This window comes from Ptychodera flava, chromosome 8 (assembly GCF_041260155.1).
Source record: "Ptychodera flava strain L36383 chromosome 8, AS_Pfla_20210202, whole genome shotgun sequence".
Classification (NCBI taxonomy): domain Eukaryota; kingdom Metazoa; phylum Hemichordata; class Enteropneusta; family Ptychoderidae; genus Ptychodera; species Ptychodera flava.
The window spans coordinates 18102432-18121339 of NC_091935.1; the positions used below are offsets into that span (position 1 = coordinate 18102432).

General features: G+C 39.7%; 1 protein-coding gene across 1 annotated transcript in view; it reads left to right on the plus strand.

Annotated features, from left to right (window-relative positions):
- LOC139138703 (importin-13-like) overlaps positions 1-18908 on the plus strand; it is a 136641-nt gene that overhangs the window by 48600 nt on the left and 69133 nt on the right. The window contains exon 2 of the mRNA XM_070707206.1: positions 11657-11782. Coding sequence (XP_070563307.1) covers positions 11657-11782 — 126 coding nt within the window. The remainder of the gene's footprint in view (positions 1-11656; positions 11783-18908) is intronic.

Genomic DNA, 18908 nt, shown 5'->3' on the forward strand with positions numbered 1-18908 from the left:
TTATTTTGTGTAGAATACATGGCGAGACACTGGTGAATCGATAGTGCTTTGACCCTAGTCATGTGATTTGGGTCCCGGTTTGTTGATTGAGTGATTCGTCTTAACGGTGTTTCGGAACCAAGAATGGGTTCCTTCATCAGTCGCTCTCTTGTTTTGTATCCCATCCGCTTGGTTGTGTAATGAAGTCATCTTCGTCCTCGAGGAGGAGAAGCCAGATTCGTTATTGAGAGAGTTAGCCACTATTGACTGACTCTATAGTGAGCGATCCGGTGTGTGGTGTCATATTATAATTAACATGACCCAGCATCGCCCGAAGTATAGTAAGCGCAGGTTGCATATCCGGTTACCTCGGATAGGTAACCTCGGAAAACATCGACGACCGTTCGTAATATGCAAATGACATGTGACTGAGACGTAGTGGAAAAGTTGTTCGTAGTTCCATAGATGAGCCTGCATATTTGAATTCTGTATACGCTGCTTGCTGTTCACGATATGTAAGCCAGAAACTTCAACAAAAGGAAACTACTAGTAATCTGTGACAATGGTCAGCCAAGTATTTTGAAATACATTGGTAAAGAAAGTAAATGACGCTGATGAGTTCCCCAGGACTCGAGTATGGATGATCAATCGACAACGCAATGTTGACGTAGCCAGTAACAGTGGTAACGATGTAATCGACACTGAAATTTCAATTCCACTCAGCTCAACTGAATTGAATCAACTGATATAAACAATGACCAAACTTGTCACAATGCCAAAGGTACTTCCTCAAAATGTGAGTGAAAAGATTCAGTTTCGATGCCTGAAGGAAGAAATGAAATTTTGATTGCCTTCAAAACGACGTGTGAAGACTCTCAATGTTCATAACTTTTTACAGGAACACATACAAAACGTTTTTTTCAAGACCACCAATCACTCCAAAAAATAAAATGCTGCTTCTTGCGTGTTCATTACATGTGTTTTATCGTGTATGTTGTATTTGGCTGTGTATGCGTATGTTTAGGTACGGTGATTTTAGTGGTAAGTCACTACGCTTCGTTAGTTGTGCTCTGCAGGGATCAAGAGCGCCCAGGCCGCAATTTGAATTTTAGTAATCATGATTGGCAGCATAAATTAACATTTAGAACAGAGGTCAATGGACATTCTGGACCCACGCTTTGTGAAAATATGCGTTCTCTGTATTAAATAACAGTGTTTTTCAACGTTTTTTTCGACATAAAGGCAGTCGCTATACATTCATTGTCTATACATATACATTGTCATGTATGAGATTGGACGGAAATTAACGCCGTTCACACGTCGAATTTCTGGAAATCTCAGAGCAAATCGAGTGCGTCTTACCCGTAGCGTGGCTTTTTCACATCTGCAAAGTCTTACAATAATCCCCCTTTTGTAGGGGACTTTGCGTTTAAGCATTTTTACTTCATCCAACTCCTAATTTGCATATTTAATGAACCTTGAAATTAGAAATGTACATTTGAATAGACTTGACCAAATCAATGAAACTTACTATACATTAAAGATACTATGATATAACATTGCTGAAAGTCATTAAGCATTTTTACTTCAGCTAATTCCTAATTTGCATATTTAATAAACTTTCCTAATTAGGGATATATATCTGAATTGACTTGACCAAAGTTGATGAAACTTGTTATGTACATTGAAGATACTATGATATAACATTATTGAAAGTCATTAAGCATTTTTACTTAAGCCAATTCCTAATTTGCATATTTAATGAACTTTCCTAATTAGGGATATATCTGAATTTACTAGACCAAAGTTGATGAAACTTGCTACGTATATTGAAGATACTATAAAACAACATTATTGAAAGTTATTAAGCTATTTTACTTCAGCCTATTCTTATTTGCATATTTAATGAACTTTCCAATGAAAGCTATTTATCTGTATTGACCGAATTTGACAAAACTTGCTTTGTACATTAAAGATACTATGATATGACATTATTGAAAGTCATTTACCATTTGACTTCAGCCAATTCCTAATTTGCATGTTTAATGTGAACATTCCAGGCAATTCCTAATTTGCATATTTAATGAACTTTCCTAATTGGGGAAAATTCTTGGATTTATTTGATCAAAGTTTGCAAAACATGCAATGTACATTGATGATTATACCAGGTTATAACAACATTGAAAGTCATTTCGCATTTTCATGTCAGCTACATGTAATTTACAATTTGCATCTCTAATTAGCTTTTACAGTTTGGCATATATAGCTTAGGGCAATTACACTTGTTATATAAAGTGGTGATACAATGATAGCAGTCAAAGAAATTAATTATTTTATTTCAGCTAATACATATTTGAATACTCGACGACCTTTAGAATAAATCTGCAGTGAATATTGTTCATTATATTGATCATTACATTTTCAATGAAGTTGTAAACATGTGGCAAAGGTTCAGATTTACACATAACTACAATATATAATGAAACACTTGAGCATTTTCAGTCATATCTGGTTAGCTCAAGTGTTCTCACGTGACCTAATGTCACAGCAATGTTTGTCTATCTGTGTGCTTCATATCTCAAAAATGGCTCATCAGATCAGAATGAAATCTGGTACATAGATTAAGTTCACTTATGGGAAGCCCTGATTAGTTTTTGGTGGATGTGCTTGCTTACTGTTTGCTCATTTGCATAATTAATGATTTCAGAAAAAACCGGATATACCGGTACATTGAAATGACTGCACACAATCTGATGAGATTTGCTAAAATGTTGATCACACCAAGATATATCAGCTGTGAAAGATATTAAGGGGTAACATGTAAGATAATTGCTAATTTGCATATTTATGAACTTTCCTAATTAGGATATATACCTGAATTGACTGGCTCAAAATTGACAAAACTTGGTACGTATATTGAAAATACTGTGATTTAACGTCATTGAAAGTTGTTATGCAGGTTTTACTTCAGCCATTCCTAATTTGCATATTTAATGAATTATGTATATATATCTGAATTAACTAGATCAATGTTGATGAAACTTGCTACGTATATTGAAGATACTATGATACAGTAATCTTGAATGTCATTAAGCATTTTTGCTTTATCCAAATCCTAATTTGCATATTAAATGAACTTTTGAAATTAGGGATGTATATATGAATTTACTCCACCAAAATCAATGAAACTTGCTATGTATATTAAAGATACTATGACATAACATTATTGAAAGTCATAAAGCATTTTACTGCAGCCAATTCCTTATTTGCATATTAAATGAACATCCTAATTAGGAATATTTATCTGCAGTGTTCGCTGCCCGCTCGCCAAATCGCAAATGCAAGAAAAAAGTAGCGTTTGGCGAGAAGATTTGGCAAAAATTAGCCAAACTTGCGAATGGAAAATTGCACTATAACGTCATCACTTTGTCTGTCCACGCGCTGTCCTGTATTCAACTTTTGATGTACTGCTTTATCTCTGTGCATCCATATCCCTGACCTTATGCACTAATAGTATGCGTCAGGAGATCGTATTTGTAACACATACAGTAATGAATAAAATTGTAACGAAATAGCTCACAACCAAAAGTACTCTTATGTTTACCATGACTAATTGACTAAAATGTTGCTAATTATTCGGTTTGACTATGCGCAATGTGTGCCTATACTACAGATTACTCCGCTGAAGGATCATAGTGATGGTGAAACCATGGAGAAAACTAAGCAAAAACGGCAAACTTTCCTTTTTGACTTTGGCTGCTCCACTAATATGGGGGGGAGGGACCACCCCTACAACACACATTCTAAGCGCAAGTAAAGCTATGAAATGGAAAGAAAGATTATTATCTGTGTACGAAAGTCGACCGTGAATTTGGAAAGTTAGGTAACGGCATGCATGGTCAAAAGCATACACATGGCATTTTTTAGAACGTAGAGCGAGTAAGCGAGACGCACTCCTGAATAGCGAAAATGTTCGTGGTGTATTGCTGCCAACAAGAAAATACCTTAACTGGCGTTAGAAACTTGTGTGAATTGGCTTCCTTAAAGAACATTTGCGACAATTTCAGTGTATCACCGACCGTGGTGTATTGTGACGTGACATTGTATACAGACTTTCAGAGAAGGCGCTCGCTCGTCTGTCGAGTCAGCCTTGTTCCGCATGCATATCGTGCAAATAAATATGCAAAGTCTTGTTGTGATATTTGAGCATTTAACTTGATCGTCAGTGAAACAAAAAGATGTTTCTCCATATCAAAAGGGTATATATTTGATATATATTTTACGGTTCTGTTTACATAATAGACGTAAACGTTTGGATTTATGATCCGTGATTTCCGCGATCCGTGGCATGATTCAAGCTGGCCGTGCATACACACTGACGTCTTTGATGATGACCCCGACCCAAGTGTCATTGATACGCTGTGCGCTATCCGAGCTTCGCTTTCTAAACTTCAAGAGTAAAGCAAATGTATTGGAAGTCTAAAATGCTCATATTTCTCAAGTCTGAGAGTATTTTACTTTTGGACTGCTACGAGAATGGATATCGGATTCGTTTGAAAAAACTAGAATGCTGAACCATGTTTCGTGCCGTTGTCTGTAGCAATATGTACAGTATCGCACGATAGCAATTTCAGGTTTGTTACTGGATATATAGTTGCATACGCCTAACTTTCAATGACAAGTGTCGCTTGCAATACGGACAAATTTTATGTTGTATGCGAGGCTGATGTTGGCACCTGTAATCTGAACCATAAATTGGTGTTACTTTTAGTATCCATCATAGCACTAACAGGGTTTATTTCCATCATTCTTATGGATGTGCAGACAAATATTTATTTTTGCATATTAATGAGAAAGAAATGACGTCATTTGTGATCAGTGGTATCGGCTTGGCTAATTGAATATCTGGTTTGGCGAATAATTTTTTAGGGCTTCTAGCCAAATTTGCTACAAGATTTTTGAACCCAGGGGAAACACTGTTTATCCATATTGACTAGACCAAAAGTTGATGAAGTAGAGACCCGCCAAAAAGTATTTACGCACCTTAAAAATATACATTTGGAATAAATGTAAAAATTCCCACCAATGTGTAAAAATTCCCACCAATGTGACTTATTGCCAAAACTTATTAACTTACAGGAGGTTTAATCCATTTTAATCAATACAGACCTGTTGTGGAACAGTAAATACGGATGTACGGTAAGTGTTATCAAGCTAGCAAAAATTCCTATGGGAATTTCAATGGTGAGTACTCATTTGCATATCATTTGCATCTAATTAACTTTGGCGCCAAATGCCATGCGGTTAAATTTCTTCTAATCATATTCAAATATCGACCAATGATTTTTGAATACAATTCTGATTAAATTTGGGGCGGAAAATGTGCCAGACTTGCTTATGAATATTCTGATAGAGGTTGCCGGAGGTTACTGTATAATTTTTGTTTGTAAACATTTTGTGAATGAAACCATGCCCAAAGTTTGCGAACTTCCGGAATATATGAAAGCCAAATACAGGTACTTCATACTCAAGGTGTCAAAAAAGGGAAATCGCAAGGCAGCTGGGCCAATCCGAAGGCAGTGTGAGGTACAACTTCTGAAAGCTGTCTCAACATGGTACCATGGTCAATGTACAACAGTCTGCTTGTCCGAGGCATAAGAGTGAACGGAAAGATAGGATGTTGGTGCGGTCAAGTCTGGCCGACAGATTCAAAACAGCCCGTGAACTCCGTGCAAAATTAACGAGAACACAGAGAAACTCTTGAGTTTAAGTACGATGAAATCACAGCTTTATAGAGGAGCTTGCCTTTGTGGATGTGTTGCCAAGAAAAAGCTGAAATTGCCACCCCGGCACATCGTAGCACGATTTCAATTCGCTCTATGTAATGTAGACTGGACACCTGCTCAGTGGTCCCGTGTTGTTTGGACAGACGAGTCGAAATTTATGGTATTTCAAAGTCACGGGAGAGTGTACGTACGACGGCGACATGGCGAGGAGTATGAAATACACTGCATCAGTCCAACTGTCAAGTTTGGTAGTGGTAGCGTCATGGTTTGGGGGTGTTTCTCAGCTGCTGGTGTTGGCTCGGTCAGCTGCTGGTGTTGGCTCGGTCAGCTGCTGGTGTTGGCTCGGTTGTTCATGTCGAGAACACCATAAATCGTTAGAAGTACGGTATTTAGACATACTCCAAAATGAAATGCTGCCATCGGCACTGAGACTTGTCGGGCCTAATTTCGTATTTCAACAGGATAATGCTCCCGCACATACTGCCTTGGATGTCAAATCTTTTCTACAAAACCCAAAAGATTATGGCTATCCATTTGACAATTTTACAACGTTGGATTGGCCAGCGCAGTCTCCAGATTTGAGTCCAATCGAAAATCTGTGGAATTGATCAATTTGAAGGTGCATTCTCATCCAATACACAGCGTTGATGACCTGTACAACTGTATAGTTACTTCGTGGGAACATTTTCAACAAGATGTTTGCTGGAAACTTGTCAATACTATGCCAAGCAGGCTACGAGAGGTCATCCAGTGAAGGGGAGGACATATCCATTATTGACAATTGGTATGAACGTTCGATTGACCTCATTAATATTCATGATGCTTTAGCGTTGTTGTTCCCATAGAGAATCGAACGATTTTCAGACCTTTGTGATACAGCTCTTTTCATGCTGTGATTTTCTTGTCTGGAGTTATTGTGAGATCAAAGATTTTATGATTTTTGTCTTTCATTTGTCACCTATTTACGAAATATAGTTTAATTTTTCCTGAAAATCTCGTACAGTGTGTGCTATCAATTATTTTCAAAACATTTTCACCGCTGAAGCTGGGTGCGTAAATACTTTTTAGTGGGTCTGTATGTACGTTAAAGATACTATGATACAACATTTTTGAAGTAATTCAGCAGTTTTACTTCAGCCAATTCCTGATTTGCATATTTAATGAACTTTCCTATGTAATTGGGGATATATATCGGGATTTACTTGATCAAAGTTGGCAAAACATGCTATGTACATTGATGATTATACCAGGTTATAACGATATTGAAAGTCATTTCGCATTTTCATGTCAGCTAATTTATAATTTGCATATCTAATGAGCTTTCACAGTTTGGCATATATAGCTTGAAGGACTTGACCAAAGGCAATTACACTTGCTATATAAAGTGGTGATACAATGACAGCAGTCAAAGAAATTTAGTATTTTTATTTCAGCTAATTACATGTTTGTATACTTAATGATCTGTAAAGTTAATCTGTGGTGAATATTGTTCATGATGTTGATCATTACACTTTCAATGAAGTTGTAAACATGTGGCAAAGGTTTAAATTTACACATAAATGCAATATATGATGAAACACACAAGTATTTTCAGTTCATATCTGGTTCGTGTATGGTGGGACAGTGCTAGAGGTGTTCAACACCTGTTTGTCTCTACCATTTACTGGCTTCTGTTTTAGTCTTGACTTTGTATTGTTCAACTGTGGTGCAAAGGGTTTTTCTCTTGCAGTCTAGTACTGTTGTTTTTTTTATTACATTTGATGTCTCTGTTCCGTCTTGTAATCTATGTATGCCATTGAGGAAGTATAATAAATAAATCAATAAATAATAAATAAATAAATAAATAAATAAAAGTAAATAAAAAGATACTGCACACAGAAGTGCTGAAAACATTACTTCAGATTTCAGTTGACATTCTACAGTAATGTAATTGCCACCATGTGTACCACAATGAATCACTAACTAAAATACTGCATTGCTGGCTTGAGGCAAACAACATCAGAAGGACCTATTTATGTGTGTATATTATGTTACCAAACTGGGTTTAGCAAGATAGTCAGGAAAGCTGCAAATATAGCCAAACAATGTTCTGACATTGCATCTCTGAGTGCATTCATGGAGCCAAAATCTCCATGGTGCAATTCACATGTTTTGCACTTCCATTACTTCCCCTTTTGCTCATTCTTCTAGTAAATATTTACCTACGAGATTCATCATGTGGGAGTACAGTGTCATTGACACTATTTTTAAATTTCCCTCAATTTTCAATAACTAATCAAGTGAAAGAGTAAATAAAGATTACAAAAACAAAATGTTGGCCAACGCAAGTTTTTCATTCAAGTAAATTGCATCATGCTTGTTTCTGTTATGATTATGATGTGTATGGCAGGAATTACTGCGATTTTGGTACGTTCCGTGGGGGCACCATTTTATTTGTGCGGCATGCATTTATTATTAAACCTGTGAAAATGCATAGTCATGGTTCAAATCAGCGAGCAGTGATACTTCTATACATGTCCTTCACTTAGCACGTTTTACACAAACCAACTTTGGTTTGATAATAAAATCATGAAAATCTGCATAAAATCCACAGGGCCAGAGCTTTCAATATCATGTATACACTCACTCTGGCTTGCCTCATGTAACCAAATGTGAGAAAAATTTCATGGACGTTACTTTTTCTGTAATTAAACTTGACTGTCCCTACATGTTGTATTCAGCATTTGTTGGATACTTTTGTCTGACAGACTAAAATAAGCTATCTGATCTCTTCATCGGACAATAGACCCTAGAGTTTCTGTAAGATCTATGATCAGACCAATTGTTGCCATGCTAGTACTCTGTCCAGCTGCCATGATGAAAGAGAATTGAATGTTCTTTGTAATTTGTTATACATTACAAATACATGTCATGTGAGGGCATTTAGAATGTCACTAAAGCAGCTCGGTCCGTTCATACTTGAACAGTGAGTTGCAGATAGGGTTAATCAATAAACCGTTCAGGTCTGGCCAGCAACACTGTCTAAAATTCAAATATTTCAGCACCACTTAGGAGTGTCCACATGTAACATTTTATGCCAGTATTCCACCTGAGACATTTCAGAAGCATTTCAATAGTTTGTGTGTGAACAGGCCAATAGTCTATAGTACTGTTTGAAAACAACAGTTCAAAATGAATAGAAATACCGATCCCACTAAAATAACCGTTAAAGATATGTTTGCTTTATTTCAGAAATTGGTTTGCAGGAAAACTTTGGTAATTTAGAGGCTTGTAGTATTCCTGTCATTAAAGATGCATTAAAAACATTGTACCGGTATATTAGTAACTGGACATCCCAACTGAGTGAAAAGCCCAAACTGCGTACGTATTTGATGTTTAAGACGGAATATGGAATGGACAATTATTTACAATTTCCTATTTCTAGATCAAAAAGATCACTTTTAGCACAATTGAGAGTTGGTATATTACCTCTGAAAATTGAAACTGGGCGTTACACAAATGTGCCTAAAGAGGAAAGACTATGTGATTTTTGTCCAAATATAGTAGAAGATGAGCTCCATTTTATTTTGACTGCACACTTTACAATGATATTAGGAAACAATTGTTAGAACTGTAAAGCCAGAAACTTGCACTCTGTATTTGATTCATTTGATGTACAACAGAAACTCAAATTTCTAATGAGCGACATGCCATCCCAATTGGCATTCTATGTCTATCATGCATTGAATTAGACAAGAAGCTTCTTATACTTAAATTACATTTCGAGCTATTCATATCTATGTACTTTATTTACTGTTTCAGTGTCTTGTAAGCCCTTGGGGCTGGGTGTGGCAACCAAGCTGTTGTTTAAGACCACACATGACACTTAAATAAATAAATATAACAACATAACATAAGTACTAAAATGCAACAATTTTGACTTGCTTAAAGATATTCAAGGTCATTGATGCTATTTTTCTCGTGTTAGCTGTGTCATAGAACATAGTCTATTAGATTTCTAAGTACAGCAGACATAGCCTTGGTTGACATGAAAGGAATGCCATACCTTTAGGCTTGATATTTACAGATGTCTTTTCTGAAGAAGTACCCCAACCCCCATCTTCCGCCACCCTTTATGTATACCGCCTAGGGTCAGTTTTTTTTTAGTGATGACTACATACAGTGTTAATGGGGAAATTCCAAGCAATGATAGTTTCCACTGAGCAACTTATAGACAATAATGTACCGTACGTGTTATTTTAGTGGGATCGGTATTTCTATTCATTTTGAACTGTTGTTTTCAAAAAAGTTTCTCTGTCTCTTAGAGCATATTTTCATTTTCTAAGTGAATCAAAGACTTAGCTTGACTTTGTTCAGGTCTGTGATGAACGTGTGAGCTGCTTGAAGGCAATGATTTGTGTTCTCTTTTCATATGAAACGTGAATGGGGTGAATGCAGTGAGTGGAATAAACACAATTGCAGGGGAGTTTCAACCAGACGAATCCGGTAGAAACTAACTCACTGCTGAGCAGACTCAAAGGTAGCACGTTCCATCCCTAGGAAAACCTGACTAGGACTACCAAATTTTGAGTATGGGTACGTTCGTATGACACAAGAGAAAATGTTTTAAATAATTATAGTTTTTAAGACATTCACTGACTTGAACAAAGAACCAAGTCTAAGACCTTAGCCTTTGCTGACATGAAAGGAAGACAATACCTTTAGGCTTTATAAAGTTGGCATTGTGGAAAGGCTATGGGTCTCAGTAATGAAATGAACTAGCTTCTCACCGCCCACACAACTTATCTCTTATCAAATTCAAGTTTCTGTAATATAATTCTCAAAATACTGTACCCGTTTCCAGTTGGACCAATTGTAGTACATTTCGAATCTCAAGCTTTGGTCTGTTGTCTCAAAATTTGCTCTTATCTTTCTTCTTACCTGAGAAAAGTATTATGGAGCCTGTTCCTCAGCTGGTGTATCTTGAGTGAGTGTGTTTGGTCTTTTTTAGTTGTTGCTGCATTATACATACGTATGGGGAAATTCCCAATGTGCAGTTTTAACTGAGCTACTTACATAAAAGCATTCATGTATGCATCTCAATAGTTCATAGAATTACTCTATTGAGCTGGGTGAAAGTGAAGCAACCTAAACTGATATTTTAAAGGTAAAAATTGATTTGTTCTACCTTGCTCAACAAAAGTAAGAACAATAATATGAATGATAATAGTTATTGTCATGGAAAGTGATCGCTTATTTAATATTACAGAAAGCCAAGGAAAGTAGAAAAGTAAAAGTAAACTTAATGAAACTGTAGGAGTAACATATCCTTTTTAAATATTTTAGGGATTTTAAACTGATATTAAATCTTTGACCGCACTCAATAATATCGAAATATTTCTGCAGTTAATATTTAAAAGTGAATAATTCACTAGATTATGCATTGCGCTTTTGTTACATGATTGTACTTGAACAATAGTTACAACTTATTTCCTTGTAACAAGGATTTATGGATCTGTGTTTTTAATTAAGTTGTAAGCTACACAATAATGTACTGAATAATGCTGAGCAGTAATGAAATTGAGAATCTTCGTGTGGCCTTCCTATGCTTTTCTATTTATTTGTTACATTTAATAAATGTAAATGTTTGATTACCATCATGAGGGGGGTGCCCACTTTTTAAAAGTTTTCAAGATTTGAAAAAATGAGATACAAGAATTACAGCCTTCTTTGTGCTTTATGCATTCTGTTTTTTTAACATAGTAGTTTTCACTGTTGAGATCAGTTTCATTCTTCAGGCAATTGCATAATAATATGGTCTACTGTTACTCTGTTGCTGAGATGCATGAGTGCATAAACTCTTTACAGGCAGTACTGTAACCTGATTTCTTTCTTCCTTTTTCTTTCAACAGGCTATTCATCAACTCTACTATGATCCAAACCTTGCCAACAAAGACACTGCCCAGAAATGGCTGATCACAGCACAGAGGGCGCCACAAGCATGGCAGTATTGCTGGATCTTACTGAATCCTGACAAGGTAAAATACTGCCTGCGATGATTTCATATTTATATTGTTGTTCCTAGCAAAACTGAAACTGCATTTTAATCTGATTACTGTGCCCTGTCCATCACATTTAATTGGTCGAGCTAAACAATGTGACTGATCATAAATACGCAATAATGGTTTGTTTATGTGCTGAATATGAATAATATTGTAAACATTGTAAATTTTCAGCTAAAACGTAAATTGTAATTTGTACAAGGATCAAAATTAATCACAAAATAAAATGCAACACTTGTGGGCCAAGTTTAGACATTTTTTAGCTCCACTGTCAGCGACGCGGAGCTTATCAAATAGGTTGATTTTCCGTTGTTGTCCGTCAACAATTGCCTTCTCCTCTGAAACCGCAGGTCCAATTGCTTTGAAATCTTATATGCAGTTCACTAAGGGTGACCTCACGTAAGTTTGTTCAAATGGTGGTGAAATTTGCATATTTGTATTTTTGGGGAATTTTTTGGGTTTTTGGTAAAAAAATCTTCTTCTCTGAAACCGCTTGTCCGATTGCTTTTAAATTTAATATGCGGTTTACTTAGGGTGACTTCAGTCAGATTTGTTCAAATTGTGGTGAAATTTGCATATTTGTATTTTTAAGGCAATTTTTGTCATTTTTGGTAAAAACATCTTTAAAAATCTTCTACTTCAAAACTACCTGTCAGATAGCTGTGATATTTGGTACATATGTCCCTAGGGATGATCTTTTTCAGATTTGTTCAAATTGAGCAGAAATATGTAAATTTGGATTTTAAAGGCAATTTTGGCCATTTTTGGTCAAAAAATGTATTTTCTCAAAAGAACTGGTCAGATAGTTTGAAATTTGGTATACAGATTTCTATAGATGAACTAAGTAATATTGACTTTCTGATGAAATCTGTAATTTTGTATTTTGGGGGCAATTTTTGCCATTTTTGGTCAAAAAGTGTGTATTTCCAAAACTACTCATCTGATAGCTTTGAAATTTGGTATACAGGTTCCTACAGATGAACTAAATGATATTTATTGAAATTATGATGAAATCTGCAATTTTGTCTTTTGGGGGCAATTTTTTCCATTTTTGGTCAAAAAATGTGTATTTCCACAACTACCATACTTATCTGATAGCTTTGCAATTTGGTATACAGGTTCCGACAGATCACCTTAATGATATTTATTGAAATTATGATGAAATCTGCAATTTTTAGCTCTCATTTGGTACACCAAAGAGAGCTTATAAGGTGAATCATTTCATTTGCATCTCATTTACATGGCGTCTGTGTGTATGTATGTATGTATGTCTGTTAATCTGTCCAGATCCAGTGTTTCCGCTACCCGCTCGCCAAATCGCAAATGCGAGAAAAAAGTATCGTTTGGCGAGAAGATTTGGCAAAAGTTAGCCAAACTTGCGAATCGAAAATTGCACTATGACGTCATCACTTTGTCCGCGCGCACATGTCCTGCATTCAACTTGAGACGTAATACTTTATACGTATCTCTGTGCATCTCCCACCTTTAATGCGTCAGGAAATCCTATTGTAACACATACAGTATGAATAAAATTGTAACGAAATAACTCACAAATCAATAGTACTGCATGTATATCATGACTAGTTGACTAAAATGTTGCGAAGTTTTGGGTTTGACTACGCGCAATGTGTGCCTACAGATAACTCCGTGCAGTGACAGCCATGTCATCGTCAACACTGAATTTAATTGAAGGATCGTAGTGACGGTGAAACTAAGCAAAACGGCAAACTTTCCTTTTTGACTTTGGCTGCTCCACCAATATGGGGGGAACCACCCCTACAACACACATTCTCAGTGCAAGTAAAGCTATGAAATGGAAAGAAAAATTATGATCAATGTAGGAAAGTCTACCGTGAATTTGGAAAGGAAGGTAGCGGCATGCATGGTCAAAAGCATACGCATGGCATTTTTTAGAACGTAGAGCGAATAGCGAAAATGTTCGTGGTGTATTGCTGCCAACAAGAAAATACCTTTACTGGCGTTAGAAACTTGTGTGAATTGGCTTCCTTAAATATAAATTCGCGACAATTTTCAGTGTATCACGGACCGTGGTGTATTGTGACGTGACATCGTATACAGACTTTCAGAGAAGCGCTCGCTCGTCCGCCGAGCGCAAGTCGGCCTAGTTCCGCGTTCACATCGTGCAAATAAATACGCAAATCTTGTCGCGATATTTGAGCATTTAACTTGATCGTCAGTGAAACAAAAAGATGTTTCTCCATATCAAAAGGGTATATATTTGATATTTTACGGTTCTGTTTACATAATAGACGTGAACATTTGGATTTATGATCCGTGATTTCCGCGATCCATGGCATGATTGAAGCTGGCTGTGAATACACACTGACGTCTTTGATGATGACCCCTGACCCAAGCGCCATTGACACGCTGTGCGCTGTCCGAGCTTCGCTTGCTAAACTTCAAGCGTAAAGCAAATGTATTGGAAGTCTAAAAAATGCACATATTTCTCAAGTCTGAGAGTATTTTACTTTCGAACTGCTACGAGAATGGATATCTGATTCGTTTGAAAAAACTAGTATGCTGAACCATGTTTCGTGCCGTTGTCTGTAGCGATATGTACAGTATCGCACGATAGCGATTTCAGGTTTGTTACTGAATATAGTTGCATTAGCCCTACAGGTGCCGCCAACTAAGCTGTTCGTGCAAAAAGGTGTTCGTGCGAAGTTTTTCAGCGGGCGGGCAAATTTCGAAACTAATCAGCGGGCGGGGAGAAAAAATCTATATTTACTGTGGGCGGGGAAGAAATTTCACTATTTTCAGTGGGCGGGGAGAAAATTTTTGACAGTGGGCACCGGAGGATACGTAGAGGGAGGGGAAAGCGGCGTGGTTGATAGAACTTGAGGGGAGATTTAGCACCTAACTTAGAGGGGAGCAATGTTCCAAGCTATACTGCCAGCTGCTCCCACGGTTTGCGTTGATCTGGGTTGCCTAGTATGCATCAAGCTGGCACTGGGAAATTTCAGTAGTGGGGAGAGGGCAGAGGGGAGCTTAAAATGTTGTGGGGAGTGGGGAGCGGGCAGACTATAGATACTGGAGGGCAGCGGGTATCAAAATTCAGTGGGAGGGCATATTTTCCGTGTATGCCAGTGGGAGGGCAATTACGAACAGCTCTACTTTCCCCTCCAAATTTTGGGTCAAGGTCAAAAATACGAAAAATCGGTATAACCAGCCTTCAAAACATGTTGTGTGATAATTTTGCGAAATTCATGAAATTTACCAGTTGGCGGCACCTGGCCCTACGAGTATGGCGAGAGTGTCCGGCTTTGGCTACGCCGCCTCAGTTCCATAATTCTTGCACGACTGTCTATGACAGCTCCGTACGGCTCCCGCAAGTTTTTTCGTCGCCGTGGCTGCCTTATTCCGCTCAGGATCGACAGCTAAGTGACAATTTCCCTTTTGGGTACCTTCTTCGTTGTTGTCAATTAGTTTTTTTCTGCTAATTTTGTTTTTCAACGAGCTCTTGAACGTTTTCACGTGTCAGCCTTTTTGGCTATTGTGTTACATAGCTTAGACGCTCTGTACTGTATTGTTCATCGGCGTTTATTTCACGGCTGAGTAGTTGTACAGTCTATATTTTCTAGTGTTCCTATTTTCAATGTTCCTTGAAAATTCTATATTGTTCTTTGAGTCATCACTCATTCCGTTTTTGTCATGGATTTTTCCTATCAAACATGAGAGTGTAAACAGCAGTTCTCGCTGCAGGACGGACATGATTTATGTTCCTGTTGTCGACAATGCACAAGGAGTCAACCTTGTGACATTTGTTTGACTTGGACACAGGATGAATGGTCTAATTTCGCTCCCTCGCTCGACGACGTCACCCCGGACATCCCAGGGGCTGACCCGTCAGTTTCTGAGTCGCGAGTTTTGGTTGGAATGCACTGTGCTCATATGGCTGGTGACACCAACACAGAAATTAGCTCCGTTCAGGGTGGACGACCTCCTAAGACAACGGAGGCTTTGTCCGACCCACAACAGGTAAGTGATGTCCGTCCGTCATTGAATGTTACCGAAGGGACGGTTAATCCCGGTGAAACAACGCAATTGATTTCCACCGCGGGTTCTAATCTGCCCGATTTCGCGCCAAGCGATACCACACAACGTGTCTCTGGGCAAGCTGCTGCCAGTACTGGGGGTCCTGGACTTATGCATACTAATCAGGTTGTCCAGGGACCAATCCCGCAACAGGGCGGGATAGTACCAGCTGGAGCACGATTAGGTCTCCCTAATCTCAACCAAGCTACAGTGGGTGGGGTCCCTGGTCATATGTACGCTACTCACAGCAGGGTGGGGCAGGCCAGTCATACTCTGCCCAACCTAGGGATCAGATGGGCCATCCTAACATCAACCAATATGCTACACAGTACCAAGGTTCGATGTTTGCCCCTAATGGGCCACATCAAGGCCCTTACCAAGGAAATTTCCAACAAGCCGGCACTTTTCAGCCATATGGAAATTATCCTCCCTTTTTCCAACCGGGCACGTATTACCAGCCTCCAGGTTGGAATTACTTTAACCCAGTTGCCCCTGGGCAACAGCTACCGTACCATCACCCAGTTGGGATGAATGTTACACAGCCGGGGTTTCAACAACCGGGTCCTCACGTGGGTACAGGGCTTCCTGCTGAACGCATTTGTCCCATGGGGCCTACACCTGTGCAGAGCCGGGCAAACAGGCTGTCACTCGTTCGACTCATAAGTCGGTTCCCACTGGCAAGGGACGTCATGGTGTTAAGCGCATGCATACGTCTCCTGCTAGCGTGAGTCGTCCTGGTGCCCCTTGTGACGGGCCCACAGTGTCGACGCATACTGGGCGGCCTAGCGCAACAGGGCAGCCTTCAGCGGTTAGAACCGGTTCTCAGGTAGTGCCCATTGTTGGGAGAAAGAGCAAGTCTCCATCCCATGACGCTCATAAGCGCCACTCGACCCCAGGGTCAAGCGATGAGGATAGCGAGGATGGCTTACTGCCCACGTTGCACCCTCGCGATATTGGTGTTGACCTTGACAGTGTGTCCGTCCACGCTCCCTCTGAGGATCACGATTTGGATGGTCACGAGTAAGACGCAGCAGCTCCCGAATCAGTTGCCAGTGATGCTAGGTCAACTCGAGGAGGCAGGAATCGCAGTCTTATGTCGAAGATACCGTTGAAAAGACATCAGACAGTTATTTCCGTCGCTGCTACGGATATATCTATGAGACATTTGGGGAGGAGTGTCCCTACCTCCTCCGCCACCTCGGCCTGAATCTCACGTGTTGTCGTATGTCAACCCACAGAGAAAGAGACCAAACCTCGTTCCTTGCCTAACTCTCTCGCGCTCAAAACCGCAATAACGAAAGTTCAGAACGAGATTGTGGGGAACAATGCTAACACCCTTCCATTACCTATTGGTAATTACCGGCAGCGTCCCACCTCATGTGCAATAATCGATATAAGGCGCATGACTCATTATTCACAGCCGGCCTCCCTAAATTGGTTGCTGATGCCGGTAAGGTGGATAATCAAGCTGGCTCGTTTAAATCTATCACGCTTGACCGCGCCTTATTGCAAGTAGTAGGTCAGTCTGTCAACGCGACAGTAAGGATGCTCTCTCATTTGGACTGGCTCGTGGCTCAATTGGTACGTATTACCAAATCCACGATCACCCAGACCAATTTGTGGATTTGACTCGAGCCGTGGGAAACACCCTCGTGCATGGACTCGAGTTTTCCGTTCGTAGTCATGCTATGCTACATTTATTGGAGCGTGATGTATTTCTAAATCGAATTTCGGTCCAATTAACTGATGAGCTTAAAGCCAGGGCCCTTGGATTCTCAGGCTCTATTTGCTGGCAAGCTCGCGGAATTTGCCAAAGAGGCCACCAAAGATGTTCAGAGTAACACTTGGCTATTTGGTCGGGACGGGCGAAAGTTGGACGGCACTGGGGCTACACGCCCGAAACAGTCCTCAAAGAAGCCTAAGCCCAAGGGTAAGGCACAGTCTAAGTCATTTTCGTACTCGTGCCCAACCCTACAACAAAGACAATAAGGCTAAGAAGCAATTTTCAACGTCAACTTTGTCGAATGCGAGCCCCAAAGGTCAGCGCTCCTGACGCCCTAATAACACTACCGCCCATTCCGTCGCCAGGCATTTTGGTAGGAGGGCGTCTTCGTCACTTCGCCACCGAGTGGCAGAAAGTGACAAACGATCATTGGGTATTGTTAGTGGTCCAAGACGGGTACAAACCAGTTTTTTCGACCAACTCCCCCTCTGGCGTGGGACCCACCGTGTTTCGCCTGCCAGACAAGCCCATACTCGTCAGCAATGGCCGAAGCAGTGCAAGGGCTGATTTCAAAAAACGCGGTGCGAATTGTAAATCCCTCCGTAGACGGCCTGGGGTTTTACAACCATTTCTTCCTTGTCCCAGAAAAGACGGGGGTGGGGGTGGGGGGGGGGGGGGGGTTGGCGGCCGATTCTCAACCTAAGACCATTAAACAGGTTTCTGCAAGTAGAATCGTTCTCCTTGGAAACCACTCAGTCCATTCTAGCCGCGGTACAGCCCGACGATTGGATGGTCTCCATAGACCTCAAGGACGAGTACTTTCATATCACAATTCACAAGGACTTTCGAAAGTACCTGCGGTTCTCAATAAACGGGATTGTTTACGAGTACATAGTTCTCCCATTTGGCCTAGCATCAGCACCTCCCGTATTTACCAGAGTAGTGCTGGAGCTAATAGGGTTCATCCACCGCCAATCCGTCAGAACACATCCGTATCTCGACGATTGTTTAATACCCCACAGCGTGTTCATTTTTAGCCGGATGCCGGCCAAATTGACCGGCTACTTTCGTATTTTGGCCGGCTACTTTTCAGCACTGTTTCGCTCTCTGGCCCGGAAATTCTGGTTTTGATAACAATAATTAGATTTTTTTGGTGGTCTTGCAAGCCGCAGATAATATTTCAGAAGTGCCGATGTGGCCATATGTAGTCTAGCAATTTACGCGGTGAACTTGTTGCTATCACTGTCCTACCGCGATCAGCGAACGTGTTGTACTATACACTGGGAATCGCTCTCGAGGTCAACCTCGCCTCGCTCGCCCGAT